Source organism: Lasioglossum baleicum, unplaced genomic scaffold, assembly GCF_051020765.1.
Source record: "Lasioglossum baleicum unplaced genomic scaffold, iyLasBale1 scaffold0031, whole genome shotgun sequence".
Lineage (NCBI taxonomy): Eukaryota > Metazoa > Arthropoda > Insecta > Hymenoptera > Halictidae > Lasioglossum > Lasioglossum baleicum.
Window position 1 is genome coordinate 1584166 of NW_027469091.1, and position 15806 is coordinate 1599971.

The 15806-nt window shown below is 51.8% G+C and overlaps 1 protein-coding gene across 1 annotated transcript; it reads right to left on the bottom strand.

The window, feature by feature from the left end:
* Window positions 1–1382: 1382 nt before the first annotated feature.
* On the bottom strand, window positions 1383–6059 carry LOC143219497 (uncharacterized). Its single transcript, XM_076445445.1, has 10 exons — window positions 5426–6059; window positions 4784–5213; window positions 4534–4706; window positions 4294–4443; window positions 3818–4212; window positions 3612–3743; window positions 2354–3569; window positions 2133–2243; window positions 1536–2030; window positions 1383–1423 (listed from the first exon to the last, which is right to left on the bottom strand). The coding sequence occupies exons 1-10, from the start codon at window positions 6057–6059 to the stop codon at window positions 1383–1385; spliced, it is 3777 nt and encodes a 1258-aa protein (XP_076301560.1).
* Between the last annotated feature and the right edge of the window lie 9747 nt (window positions 6060–15806).

Here is a 15806-nt window from a genome sequence, read left to right on the forward strand (position 1 = left end):
GTAAATCGCATCGAAGAAGCGCGGACGCTTCCGCGCAAGCATTCTTCTTTTTTCTCACACGGTGCATTTCAAGATTATTTTGTGTTGCGGCCACCGGAGGCAACGAGACCCAAGAAGGGAAAACATTTTGTTTCACGTAGCACCGCCTACGTTCCAAGAACCGTTGTTCAAATATATGTGTTTGTGTGTGTCTAACCTAGTGCCGTTTTATTCGTTACCTACCCCTAGTTATAAGGTGCCGGTACTTTTCGGCCAACATATAGGTAGGGTACCAAGAAAGTCTTGTTTTGTTTAATAAAAGGGGTGCTCGCTCACGTACGTTCGCTGTCCCGAAGGGGGAGGGGGGTGTAACAGACCTGTACGATGCAGGCCTGTCACTATGAGACACGCACCGAACATAACCGAGCGACGCCGAAGTTCACCGAGCGCGCCGTCCGTATACGACGCGCTACGATGCACGATCCCGCGCTCCAAGCCATGTTCGGCGGGAAACGGACGCCGAGGTTCCGCCATCTTGAGGAAGGCGGAAACTCGACGTCACACTTCCGTTCCCTTCACACCATTCCCCCACCACCAATCTTCGCCTATAAAAGGCGATGCAAACGAGGCACGGGTCTCTTTTCCAGCCTGGGCAGCATCCTGGGCACATCCCAAAGTATTGGTAAGTGGTACTGATACTTTCCTACATTCCCACGCTCGTCGTCGAGTTGTCCGCAGCATCGGCCTCCTCGACACCGGCGTTTCCCACCGGCGTGACAGCAAACACGCCAAACAGAGAGGGCAGCATCCTTCTCTGCCGTTCGGGCAGCATCCCGAACACACTTCTCGGGCAGCATCCCGAGAACTCCGACAGCTACCGGAGACGATTAAATGTAGGGGCAGCATCCTCTACATTTGCCGTAGAACCGCCACGAGGAACTTCCCAACTCGTGGCCGGGTTTTCCTGAACCGTTCCTCCTGAACCCAGTCGCCGGTATCCATCACCAGGTCCACGCGATCGCGTCGCGCCGCGATAAACGGTCGCACCAGAAGCACCAGTAGAAGCACGGGCCGGTAACACGATTCATCCACACAATGAGTCCGCGAACGTACGTTGAGTGAGCCCGGAAATACATAAACACGTTGTCGTTATTTCACACCCCGCGCACTTCGTCCAATTTCAGCTTCCGTCGATTCTCTCGCCGATTCACGAACCTGGCGCGACGAGCTATCGCAGCACAAGAGGGTACGACGCCGCGACGACATCTCCGCCGGAAGCAGAACCGTTACACGCACATTGGAGGGACAGCGTTCCGCACCAGTCATCCTGGACCCGCTACTGAAGCTTACACACAGGGAGACACACTGCCCACGCTCTTCCCTCCGTACAGTTGATTTCGATGTTACTCCTCGACCCCTAGGCTCTCTCCTTCATCTCCGATGGCTGTAAGTGAAGGACAGGTGATTATCTACTCTTATGATTATTCCATTATAACGGCTTAATTACTTAACTTAGATTTGTGACACATCATTACGGTCTGTTCGCTTTTCTTTACTTCTTTCTTCCTCTTCTTTTTTTTGAAGAACCTCCTTGAAAAAGTATTTAGCTGCTCTCCAGTGGGACTTAGAATTCAGCATTTTCGCTATTATCAGTTTCATGGATAGGTCTTCCGGTTGTACATCCAGCTTCACTGCCAGCCTCGCTCTCTCTTCCTCCCAATGATTACACTGGATGAAAGTATGATCCGGGTCATCTTCTACTCCCTGATGATACCAGCACTCGGGTAAGGCAGCTTTCCCAATTCTATGCCTGAAAACATTAAACACACCGTGCCCGGTTAGGGCTTGCGTTAAATAGAAATCCAGCTGGCCGTGTTTCCTTGAGTTCCATTCTTCTGTATTAGGTATCAGTTGATGTGTTCTCCTGCCCACTGTCGAAACATCCCATTTAGCTTGCCATTTGTCATGGGTTCTCTCTTTTACTATTCGTCTCAGCATCTTCTTTATGGTCTTTCTTCTACCTTCCTCTCCTTGACTCGTAGCCGCTTCTTCTTCAAAATCAAAATCATAGCTTCCTAGTTCTTCACGGATTCTGTTTTCCTCCTCTTCTATAACCTCTCTTTATCTTTCTCTGTTTGCTTTATTAGCCATACTGTTGTCAACATATCTTCCAGAACCCATCTCGTGCTGGAAGCCAAGAATTAAATTTTCCCATTGGAAGAGGGTTTTTCTCTCCTCTGCTTTCAGATCCCATGGTGGGATACCTGTCAGGACACATAGTGTGCCAACAGGTTCGGTTTTGTAGGCCGAGGCCACCCTTGCAAGTCCTAACCTTTGCGTTCTCCTCAGAGCATTAGTGGAGAATACTTTGCACTGTCGCTCCAAATTGGTGCTCCATATAGTACTATGCATTCTGTAGTGAGGTAGAATAGTTTCCTAGCTTTCTGAGAAGTCTTCATGTTGTTCCTCATCAAATTGCTCAGAGCTGTCATTGCTTTGATGGTTTTATTGGTAGCACATTCTATATGTTTGATAAAGATTTTTTGATTGTCGAATGTTATCCCCAGGTACTTTAGAGTTTTTGCTGGTGCTATTTCCGCAGTGCCGACCCTTATGCAGAACCCCTCGGGTAGCCTCTTCCTATTTGCCATCATTAATTCCGTTTTTTGTTCTGCAAGCTCCAAACCTGCTCCTTCCATCCATATCCTCGTCTCCTCGATGATTCTCTCCAGATTCGTTTTCATTTTATTTAGGTTGAAGGCCTGCACCAAAATGACAATATCATCCGCAAAGGCTCTTATTGTACCCAGCGGAGGCAGTTTCTTTCTAAGAAGACCATCGTAGACCAGGTTCCATAGGAGCGGACCTAAAACAGAACCCTGCGGTACCCCTTTCCGCATTACCAATCCTACCTGTCCTTCTGCTGATAGGTAATTTACTTCCCTGCCCCTGAAGTAGTCCCTAGTCAGTCTCACTAGATATTCTGGCATCTTTCTTTCACGCATCGCATCGATTATCCTTTCCCATTTAAGTGAGTTAAATGCGTTTTTCACATCTAGTGCAGCTACCGCTGCGAATCTAAAATGCTTCGTGGCCTCTTCCATTTTCCTCTTTAGGAATTCCATCGCGTGAGTTGTTGACTTCCCCTTGCAGAACCCATATTGTTCCGGTCTGAAAGGGTTGGGTCCCAGGAAATTCAGAATTCTAGCCTTCAGGACGTACTCCAGGAGCTTGGCGGCCGCATCTATAATGCATATTGGACGGTAAGAGGAGGGAGTAGCAGGGTCCTTACCTTGTTTACGTAACAGAACTGTTCTGGCCCTCTTCCATTGTGTCGGGATACCATGTTTCAGAATTCCATTGGACATGGCCACGAAACAGTCCGGTCTTAGGGTGATCATGGCCTTGATCGCTTCCGGGGGGATCCCATCCGGTCCGGCTGCTTTGCCTGTTTTTACGGCATTGCTTGCCCTTAAGATTTCCTCGCGTGTCACCATTTGGACGTTTTCCTCAACGACTACACTGCTCTCGCTGCCTCCGCTGTGTCCTTGTGATGAGCTACCAGCGGTGAGCTCTGCACTCGTTTCTTCCTGCGGAAATAAATTAACCATTATTGATTCTGCCATACTTGCCGAAAGTGACGGAGGCGGGGTTTGTCCTTTCACCCTTCTCATTATCGACTTGTAGGGTTTGCCCCACACATCATCATTTATATTATCACATAAATCAGTCCAGCTCTTCTCTTTTGCCTTCAGTATTAGGACCTGCAGTTCTTTTTTCTTTATTTTGTACATCGTCTGAAGTGTGTCCGCTTCTGCTGTTTCCCCTCTTTTTTTGCTCTTTGGCACAGTCTCCTTTGTTTCTGAGCCTCTTTTCTAGTCCTTTCAATATTATCATTCCACCATATATTCTCTCTCTTGTTTCTTCTTCTCGTTGATTTTTCCAGTGCCTCTTCGCAGATATCCGGGAGGGCGTGAACCATTTCTTCCACCTGCACTGCGGTCATGCACCCTGCCCCCATCAGATTAATCTCTTCAATCTTTCTGTCTAGTACAGCTCCTAGTTTCTGTACTCCTACAGGTGTGACCCTCCATTTATAGGGCCTTTCTTCTTCTATGTTACTCAAATCTCCTGTCTGTATTTCGGTAAGTATATATCTGTGGTCCGAAGCTGTCTCTCTACTGAGTACTCTGGATATGAGATTACCTCCCTCCTGTAGTTCCGGGGATGTGGCTACGAAATCAATAACTGAGGACGAACCTCTCCTTTCAAACGTCGGCCCCCCTATCGGTGCAACCGGAAAAATTTCCTGACCCAGTAACATCTCAAGTACCTGAGTACCTTTTGTGCTTTGTAAACGGGAACCCCAAGCTGGGGACTTGGCATTAAAGTCCCCTCCTATTATGATTAGTCTACCCTCATTATTTTCCTTTATTATTAAATTCTCTATTTTTTCCAATTTCGCTGCATAACGTTCAGGTGATATGTTAGGAGAAAGATACACACTAATAATTGTAAATCGTCCCACTCTGATCGCAACAAAATCTTCCTCACAGTAATCTCCGTCTTCCTGTCTCTTAACGCCCCTTGTACCTGTTACCCATATCGCGGCATTGCTCGCATTCCTTGTAAAAATCCATTGGCCCGGATTACGAAGGGGTTCCGAAATTAAAACAACGTCCGCGCCTAGTTCGAGAGCCGACTGGTACACAAGATCGTGTGCCAGTCTGGCATGGTTCAAATTTATCTGTAATATTTTCAGATTGAATTTAGCTCTTTTCTCCCGCTCAATAGCGCCACGTACTTTTTAAATTGAGGACAGTTGACAGCCCCTGTCACATGTGCCGACTCCTCAGGGCTAACGCACTTTTTCGCGCACAGAATACATCTCCTTTCATTTTGGCACTCGTTAATTGAGTGCCCTTCTAGATATCCGTATCTTTTACTCCTAATCTCCACCTCGTTTACCTCGATTTGTAGTTTAGAAGCTAGTTCAGCCCTTAGTTCTTCTTTTTCTAATGTAGGGTCAATATCTCTTATCTCGTACGTGATTTTATGAACTAATCTTTTCGTTTGCTGAGAAGGCCTTAACGAGTCTTTAACCATTTTCTCGAAGTCAGTACTATTCGTGTCCTTTCGGAGCTCTATTAGCAGATCCCCAGCCCTGGATTTCCGAATCGTCTGTATGCCCCCTATTTTATCCCCGGCTTTCGTCTTCAAGTCTTTAAATAAATCTGCGAACGTTTTGTTTCCTGAAGCTTTAACCAAAATTGCTTCCGGCCTCGGAGAAGGTGGATTAAATTTTTTCCTCTCTTCCCTAGCCTTTTTCTCTAGCTCTAATTTCCTCCTCTTTTCTTCCTCTTCTGCCTTTTTTCTCTCCTCTTTTTCTCTCCTAGCTACTTCTTTTCTTCCTTATCATTTTTCACCACCCACCCCTGGCTGTTACCCTGTAACTGTGCGTCTTTCTCTTTTGCCCCCTCTCCGCTTTTACCCTTCGAGGACCCTTCACCCGATGTACTCTGTGTGGCCTTATTCGAACTCGACCTTTCCTTAAGTGTAGGAGACACCTGGCTCTCTTTGCTTTCAGACTTAGCCTTACCTAAACTGTTTCCTATTGAATCGCCTACTTCCTCTACTAGCCTAATTGCCTTTTCCAAACTCGCTGATACCCTTCGAGCATCATCTACCGTAGTTCTTTTTACACTGCTATTGTCCCTACAGTATACCCTCACAATTTCTGATTTGCGATTGGCGTACAATAGCACCTCATTAATTTCTTTCAGCTTCATCTTCAGCCCCATGATTTCCGCGTAATCAGAATTCCTTCTCTGTCTCTTGATACCCTCTCTATCCGTCTGCTCCTCCTCATCTTCATCTGGGATTGTAATCTCAATTTCTTTCTGTTTCTCTAAATTCTCTAGATCATCCTCATCTTTATCTCCTAATTTCCTTTTAAAGCCCATGCTCGTCTCTATTGTCGGGGTATTCCCACCTTGCGAAGCGAGAATCTCACCGCATGACATTGATCTCCCTCTTACCTTTCCCTTCTCTTTTGGGGAGTGTTCCACCGGCATACTCATAGTATTACCGGGGGGAAACCCCGGATTACTTAAACTATCCGCTATCCTTAAATCTATTCTATGGATTATTTTAATTAAAACAACAGTATTAAACAAATTTCCTCTTTAATATTTGGTCACTGGCTTAACACATTCCACTATTCCTACTATACACAGTTCCTAAAACTAATAAATACCGCACGCGCCGGTTCCCTTACAAAGAAATTCTTATTATTAAAAACTCGCACAATATACACAATATTTCTCTCTCTCTCGTTTACATGAAATACTAACTAATCTAAACGCTATGCACCGAAAACCTAGCCTAAGTATCCCTGTCCTGGAATTTATAGTACAGGCAAATTTTGTCCAGAATCTATCGGTACGCTACAGTGCGTACCGATAGACTCTGGACAAAAATTGGCCCGTTCTATAAATCTCCGGACAGTGAGACTTAGGCTGGGTTTCTTCTCGCGCCATAAATTCCTGGACGGGAAATTCTCGGGCCGTAAGTTTTCGGACGGAAAATCCTGGCGCAGGAAATTTCTGGACAGGAGTGCGTTTTTCTTTTTTAGGTTAGATTTACAATAGGTTGTGTGTGCCTAGCGTTTAGCGGTTAAGCCTATTGATGTAAATATAGCGTGAGAGAGAGCAGTGGTTGTTATTTTTGTGTTGACTGTTGGAAATTTTAAATATAGAGGTAACATTTTCGAAAAGGTTAGGTTAGGTTAAGAGCGGTATCCGCGACGATCCGTGGGGGCGCCCATATAGAATGGTGCTTGGGAAGCTCTGTCCCAGGGCGCCCCCTGTCGCGGAGACGATGGAACCGGAGTTCTTGGGGCGCGTCGTTGACACCCTCTTCCCCCCCCCCAATAATAATGGTGGTGAGGGGAGTGGTGAGCGCACCCCGGTGCCGGCCAATGATTGGTCGGACGAACTCCGGGTCTCCGATTGGGAGCTCGACCAGGCCATCCAGGAGCGCCGGTCTAGGGGCAAGAAAGCCCCCGGCCCCGATGGCGTTCCTGGCGGTATAATGGCCTCGGCGCTAAAGGCCCTCGCCCCGGCTTACAGGAGCATCTTGGATGCGTGCCTGAGTCGGGGAGTCTTCCCCAAGTGTTGGAAGGAGGCGATCCTCGTCCTCCTCCACAAGGATGGTAAGCCCGCAGAGTCTCCCTCTGCTTACCGGCCGATATGTTTACTCGACGAGGCGGGCAAGCTGTTCGAAAGAATAATTGCCGCCCGCCTCCGAGAGCACCTTTCGCGGAGTGATTCCGGGTTGAGCGACGGACAGTTTGGGTTCCGGAGGGGGCGCTCAACGATAGATGCGTTGGAGCATCTGCGTCTCCTCCGGGAAAGTGCCGTCGCTCGGGACAGGGTGTTGATCGCCGTGTCATTGGACATCTCCAATGCGTTCAACACCCTGCCCTGGAAGGAGATAGAGGACGCCCTAGAGCATTTCCGGGTTCCCCTCTATCTCCGGGAAGTGCTCCGGGACTACCTCCGCGAGAGGGAGGTGTATATTGCCGGCCGGTATGGGGCGTACCTGAGGGAGATATGCCGCGGGGTTCCACAGGGGTCGATCCTCGGACCGCTCCTGTGGATCCTAGCATTCGACGCGGTTCTGCGGGTCTCCCTCCCCCCCGGCACGGGTGTCATATGCTATGCGGACGACACTCTGCCCTACGCCGAGGGGAGGACCTGGGAGGAGGCGGGACGCCTCATCGAGTCCGCCCTGGACTGCGTGGTTGGACGGATCCGGGGGATGGGGCTTGTCGTGGCCGCCGCAAAGACCGAGGCCATATGGTTGTACCAACCATCTCGGACGCGGCGGCCGCCCCAAGGATTCCGGATCCGGGTCGTGGATACCCTCGTCGAGGTCGGGCCCACCATGAAGTATCTGGGCCTGACCATCGACGGTCTCTGGCGTTTCGAAGAGCATTTCGAACTCCTGGCCTCCCGACTCGAAAAGACAGCGACCGCGCTTTCGCGGTTGCGGCCCAATATCGGGGGGCCGCAGTTGAGTATACGCCGCCTCTACATAGGAGTGGTGCGGAGCATTGCCCTGTATGGGGCACCCGTGTGGCACCGCTCGCTTGAGGCCAGCCGACGCAGCGTCGCGCACTTGGAGAGAGTGCGGCGTCGGCTGTCCCTGCGGGCCATACGGGGATACCGCACCGTCTCGACAGAGGTGGCAGGCCTCCTGGCCGTGGTTCCCCCCTTCCATTTGGTGGCGGCGGAGCGGGCGATCGCATACCGGATCGCCTGCGAATCCCGCCGCCCCCCTGGGGAGGAGCTGACGGCCGCGGAGGAGGAGCAGTTCGAAGTGCGGAGACGCCAGGCCCGTGCGGACGTGTTCGAGCGATGGAGAAGCATGCTTGCGTCCTCGACGCGTCCGACAGTTCGGGCCCTCCTGCCCATGTTCGATACATGGTGCGGGAGGCGAGTGGGGTTGACCTTCCGCCTCACGCAGGTGCTCACCGGACACGGCTGTTTCGGTGAGTATCTGGTAAGGATGGGGCGGGAGCCAGCGGCGCAGTGCCACCACTGCGGCGAGGAGGTGGACACGGCGCAACACACACTCGAGGAGTGCCCGGCATGGGCCGGACCGCGCCGTGTCCTTAGAGTCGCGGTGGAAGGGTGGGACCTCTCGCTCCCGGTCTTGTTCGACCACTTGACCGGGAGCCAGAGGTCGTGGAAAGGGATCGCCTCCTTCTGCGAGACAGTAATGTCCCAGAAGGAGGAGGCCGAGCGGGCCCGGGAAAGAGACCCGGGCTCCGCGAGGAGGAGGATGGCGCGGGGACGTCCCCCGCGCCGTCGTGCGACGTCCGCCCCCTCAGGGAGAGGTGGGAGGGCGTCGGGGTCAGTTGTAGCGGCGCGGGGGACGTCTCCCCGCGACGCAGCGGGTCCCCCGAGTGGGGGGACGGGGAGGGCGCGGGGAATGTTCCCCTCCCCGCGTCAACTTATGCCACCCCCTCCCGGGGGGGCTGGGGTTCCGTTGGCGGTGCGGGGTGTTCGCGCCCCGCGCCGTCGTGCAACCCCGCGTAGGGGGGCGGTGGATGGAGGGGCCGGGGGAGTGAGCTGACCCTGGTCCCCGGGGGGGAGTTAAACTTCCCCCGAGTTGGCCCGGCACTCTGAGACGTTAGTGGAGGGGTGCCGGCCACCCCGCGGACGCTAGTTCCGTGGGATGGCGCGTGGGGGGTGGGGTGGGGAGGGTCGGGGCGCCCGGATGCGCCTCCGACGACCCTCTCTTGCCGGTGTCGGCGCCTTCCTGCCTTGGCCGGGCGAGGACCCTCGGGTCCACCGCTCGAGCAGGGCAGAAAGGCTCCGGGAGCTGTGGGTGGACCGAGCTGGGGCTCGGGAAGCCCAATCCGAAGGCTCCAGGGATGGGGACACCGGGCGGGTCCCTCCGCCCGGGGTCCGGTTAGAGTAGGCATGGGGGGAGCTAACCCCTCCCCTCGGGATGCATGTGAGCTGGGAAGTGTCCTGTTGAATACTCGCGTGATCCAGGCACTTCCCATGTAGCTTAGGGCGGGCGTGTGGTTTTAGTGGGTAGTCTGGGGGAGGGGATCGGCGAGCCGTGTTGGCTCGGCGACCCCCTCCTCGAGGGAGCCCCACATAACCCCGGCTCCCCCCAGGGGGGTCGGGGTATGCGTAACGCATTTCCACACGATAAAAAAAAAAAAAAAAGGTTAGGTTGGTGTCCGAGGGATACGGGGTTCTCCAATGATGACTCGGAATCATTGGAGGATATGACTGCAGAGGCGGTGGTCCGTATCCTAAAACCCTCTCGCTTCACCTCCTCGTGGTGGACCCTGGGGCACACTGCGGTGTGTGCTAACGGAGCGAGTGGTCGGAACTGGGTCGCAAGATGTCGGCCCAGTTCCGTAGACCGCAAACCGGAAGGTTCCGGAGCGGGGGGCTTGCCTTTACCGGCCGGCCCTGTGAGGTGGAGAAACCTCTATAAAAAAGTCCCTAACTCCAAGCTTCGGCATGCGGCGAAGGAGCACTACTCCCGGGAACGCGGAGCGCCCGGAGTGGGTCCGGTGGGTGCACTGGACCACTAGCATGCCACCTCCGGGGTACCAGCCCGCCCCTCGGAGTAATGTGGGCTTCACCTGGTAAGGCGGCTCTACCAGGTGTGACCGTGATTTCCGACCACACTCGTGGGACTCTTATGGATGACCTTAACAAAGAAAAAACTAAAAACAAAAACCAAAAAATACCAAAAAAAAAATATAAACATAGACATAGAAGGAGTACTGGAGAGCACTGTGCTCGAGATCTCCGATACTACTCGCGATGGTGAACACAGTACGACGGACACAGAAAAAGCTGTATTCTCTCAAATTTACACCTCTGCCCCCTTTAAACAGGACCAGGATGTAGAGCAAGGAAGTATATTCACTCCTAGTAGAGTGCTAACAAGAAGCCCAACAAACTCCCATATCGTTAGTGGACCGACGACAGTTAAACCACTTAACAGGGAAACCGAGAGAAACAGGCAAGGTCAGAATGTAACTAGACAACGCTCGAGCTCGGACTCCGACGCAATTGAGGTAGTGGAAGAAATGGAGATCCTACATTTTGATTTTGAAAATGAAAACCTTTCTCCTGAACAGCAAAGGAAAAGGAAAAGGACCACCAATACGACGGAATTTACGTCCAATAGTATATATGCCAACGTTAGAACTCTAGCTAACGCATTGAAAGAACTTACCGGCCTAGTTAAAGGACGTGATGAAATTAGACTGGAAGTAAAAACTGCAATAACAAAAACCATCAAGATCTTTAAGGAGATGCAGCGCTCGATCAAAAATGCGAATACTAGAGACCAATCTGCCGACAGACGAAGACCAATGGAGGTATCCCCTGCCAGAAGAATGCAGAAAAAAACAGACGAAGTAGAACAGGGTAAGAAGACTCCGCAGACTTGCACAATCGAAACCCAAACCGGCAATCCCGATGAACTCGACACAGTTGAGATGGAGACCTGGAAGAAAAAAGATATCAACTACGAGAATTTCAGAACCCTTCAAGAAAGGAGGTGGAGTAATACGATTTTCCAACGTACAACCATAAGCAATGCAAATATTCTAAATATAAAAGACACCGACATAGCCTGCTTTGTGCCCGCCGACTTCAAAATAGACAAAGGCACAGGTAAGGCTATACTTGACAAATACCAAGGGCAAGCGGAGATGAAGGAGCAAGATCCTACCGTAGGATCGGTAGTTTATCTGGTCGTTGCCACCTGCCTACCCGGCAAAAAAGGTAGACCAAACTCAAAAATTCTGAATGAAAAGTTCATCTACTACCTAATAGACAAAGAAAAGGACGAAAACACCACTAATCAGGAGACCATTTTCAATGCTCTAAAAGAATTGAAGAACATCACTCAAGAAAACGGTAGACAAAAAATTTCAATTACCTATGACTCGATAGACCCACACATGTTGAGGATGATGGTGGAGGCCATCTTCTTAAACACGGAAACAGAGGTCACTATACACAATAACCTACATAAAGGAGAGACCAGAAAACCCCAAAACGGAATCGAAACAGTCCTGGTCAGCAGTGGTACTAGATCCTATGCTGAGACGCTGAAGGCTCTAAAAAATAATATTAACATAGACAAAGAAGGCTTTTCCATCGCCGGCGTCAAAGCCAATAGGAAAGGTGAGGTACTGGTGTCCATCAAAGGTGATACCGCTAAGGCCTCCTGTCTTAGCACTCTTATAAACAACCAAGTTACGGGTGCCAAGTCATCGGTATGTGGCTCCTTAAAAAAGGTACTGCACCTTAAACAACTGGACGGTGACGCCACAGTTGATGATATAAATAAGGCCATTATCAACCACATGCCAGGAACGTTAGCCGAAGACATAACAATAAAGGCACTAAGGCCTGCATATGCGGGAAGACAAAACGCAACGGTAATTGCACCGGTTGAAACCGCGGATAAACTCCTTTCTAGCCGGACCCTCCGTGTGGGCTGGGGACTATGCCGGATTGTTGAAAGAGAAGATGTCACATAGTGTTTTAAATGTAGAGAGTTTGGACACACCGCAAGGACATGCCAGGGGATCGATAGATCCAAGCTCTGCCGCCGATGTGGAAGTGAAGACCACCACAGTGTGCAATGCAACAACACAGAAAAATGTGTCCTCTGCCAAATTGAGGGACACAGAGACGGCAGCCTGAAATGCCCAGTATATCGCAAGGCTCTGGAGGCAGCCAGATCGAGCAAAAAATCAATAGAAACAACGGGTAGGAAAATTGCCCCGACGACTAGCAGTACACCAAAAAGTAATAGTCCAAAAACTTAAGCTACTTCTAAATAAATATATTTATACTTACCTTTTGAATATATACACACTTATATTTTACCTGTATACATAATTACAAATTATATTTATACTTACCTATTTATTTACATACTTACCCTATATTTATACCTGCATACACCACCTTTACATTTATAGCGCTCTATATACCAATTACACAACATACCTATATATATTTATACAATTGTAAATATCTATATTGTTTATATTTATGTAAATATCTATATTGTTTATATTTATGTAAATATCTATATTGTTTATATTTATGTAAATATCTATTTATTATATATATTTATCTATTTATAATTTAATAAGAATGACAGCATTATCCAACGAAAGGAAAAAATTCAAGATACTCCAAATCAACTTAAATCACTGCAAGCTGGCACAGAATCTGGTTACCCAAGCTGCTAGCCAATTTGAAGCCGACATTGTAATAATATCTGAACCATAGTCACCTCCCACTCCTTGGTTCAATGACGGCCACAAAAACGCCTCGATATGGATTCCCAAAGCCTCCAATGGAAAGTTTAATAAAATCAGGAACATATACAGTAGCAAGGGCATTATGGCCATTGAACTAGACACTTACATCATCACGGCTTGTTACTTTTCCCCTAATGTGACCATCGAGGTATATAGAGACAGAATCACAGAACTGCAGAGCTTCATAGGTACCATAGACGCGAGCAGATGCATCATTGCAGGGGATTTAACGCTAAATCTCCTGCATGGGGCTCTGCGACTTTGGACGATCACGGAGGAATAATTATGGAGTTGTGCAATAACTGCAACCTGATTCCCAACATCAGCCAAGGCACACTGTTGGAGATCGGATACGAGGATCAGTGGGATTCAGTGGGTTATAAATTGCAGCTAGTACACGTTGTTTAACACACACGTTTAATGAGCGTACTCAACAAATCACAACAATGAGATACATTAAATGATGTGAGAATGCGGTGCCACGACTGAATAATTCGACTCGAGTAGCGGTTACGCGAGAGCGGTGTACTGAAGGTAGATCCGCGGTGGCCGTTAACAGTGATCTGGTGATCTCGATCAGCAGGTGCGTAACCGAAAATCACGCGTTCGGCGTATCGCGAAGTGGGGGGTCGAGCGGCTGACGTGACGTCATCCGCTCGACTACGCGATGTCGGTTGGAGCGGATCAGCCGGGTCTAGATCGGCCGGAACATTACTCCCCCCCTTGCCGAGACGCAGTCACGGCAATAGACGCGGGGTTGTTGAATATAGCGAGCGACAGTACGATAACGGAGGTACGAGGTGGAGGCGCGAGAGCACACGAGCTGAGGTATGAGAACGCAAGGCCGCGAGCGCTGAAGCTTGGTAGCGAGATAGAGGCGGCGCAAGAGTGCATGAGCGGAGACGCGAAACCGCACGAGCGGAGGCACGATGACGGAGTCGCGAGAGCGCACGAACGGAGGCACAAGATCGTAAGAGCTGGTGAGCGTAGGCGCGAAAGCGGAGGCACGAGAGCGCAAGATCGCGAGCGCTGAAGCTTGGTAGCGAGATGGCGGCGGCGCAAGAGTGCATGAGCGGAGGCGCGTGAGCGAGGGCACGAATGCGCATGAGCGGAGGCGCGAAAGTGCGCGAGCATAGGAGTAAGCGCACAAGCGGAGAAGCAGTAGCGCACAAGCGGAGGTGCGAGAGCTCGAAAGCGGAGGCGAGACAGCGCACAAGCTGAGGTGCGGGAGCATGAAAGCGGAGTGGAGGCGCAAGAGCAATCGAGCGGACGCGCGGAAGCGGAGGCGCGAGAGCGCGCGATCGGAGGCACGAAAGCGCATCTGCGGAGACACGAGAGCGTACAAGCGGAGGTGCGAGAGCACCAGAGCGGAGGGTGACAGTGCAAGAGCGCAAGAGTGAAGGCGCGAGAGAGTCGGCGCGAGAGCGAAGGCGCGACAACGCATGAACGGAGGCGCATGAACGGAGGCGCAAGATCCCATAAGCGGAGGTGCAAGAATACGAAAGCGGAGGCGCGATGGCGCACGAGCGGAGGCGTAAGAGCCCACACGCGGCGGTGTGAGAATACGACAGCGGAGGCGCGGTAGCGCACGAGCGGAGGCGTAAGATTCCGCAAGCGAAGGTGCGAGAACACGAACGCGGAGGCGCGGTAGCGCACGAGCGGACGCGTAAGATCCCACAAGCGGAAGTGTGAGAACACGAAAGCGGGGGCGCGATGGCGCACGAGCGGAAGCGTAAGATCCCACAAGCGAAGGTGCGAGAATACGAAAGGGGAGGCGCGGTAGCGCACGAGCGGAGGCGTAAGATCCCACAAGCGGAGGTGTGAGAACACGAAAGCGGAGGCGCGCTGGCGCACGAGCGGAGGCGTAACAGCTCACAAGCGCAGGTGTGAAAACACGAAAGCGGAGGCGCGATAGCGCACGAGCGGAGGCGTAAGAGCTCACAAGCGGAGGTGTGAGAACACGAAAGCGGAGGCGCGATAGCGCACGAGCGGAGGCGTAAGAGCCCCCAAGCGGAAGTGTGAGAGCGCGAACACGGAGGCACGATAGCGCGAACACGGAGGCGCGAGCGGAGGTGTGAAAACGCACGAGCACAAGTGTAAGAGCGCACAAGCAGAGGTGCGAGAGCACTAGAGCGGATGCACGAGAGCGGAGGCGCGTGGGCGCACGAGAGCGGAGGCGTGTGAGCGCACGAGAGCGGTGGCGCTGGAGCGCGCGAGCGAAGGTGCGAGATCACGTTAGCGGAGGTGCGAGAACGCACTAGCGGAGACACGAAAGTGGAAGAGCGGAGGCACGAAAGCGCACGAATGGAGGCGCGAGAGCGCACGAGCGAAGGCGCGATGGCGCACAAGCGGAGCCGCAAGTTCGTCCAAGCGGAGGTTCGAGAGCACGAAGGCGGAGGCGCAATGGAGCACGAGCGGAGGCGTAAGATCTCACAAGCGGAGGTGCGAGAACACGAAAGTGGAGGCGCGATGGCGCACGAGCGAAGGAACGAAAGCGCAATTGCGGGAGTCCGAGAGTGGAAACGCGGAGGCTCAAGAGTGCACGAGTGCATGAGCGGAGACACGGGAGCGCAGGAGCGCGATAGCGGAGGCGCGAACGCGCACAAGTGGAGGCACGCACTCGCGAGAGTGGAGACGCGAGAACATAAGAGCGGACGCGCAAGCGGTGTAAGTCAGGACGTGCTCCTGGAGACGGTCCTCGGTGGCGGCGATGGCTTCGACGGGTGCTGTGGTCAGGAGCATCGGACGGAGCAGCAGTACCATCGGACGAGGCTGGAGTGACTTGATGAGCGGCTACGGATGATGGCTCGCCTGTCGGTGCTGACTCCATGGATGTTGATGCGAGGGTGTCGTTGGAGGCGTCGTGCTGCGACGTAAGGGGTAGCAAATGAGCGCTGGACAGTCGCGGCTTCTGCGTTGTCGCGACAGATTTTGATTC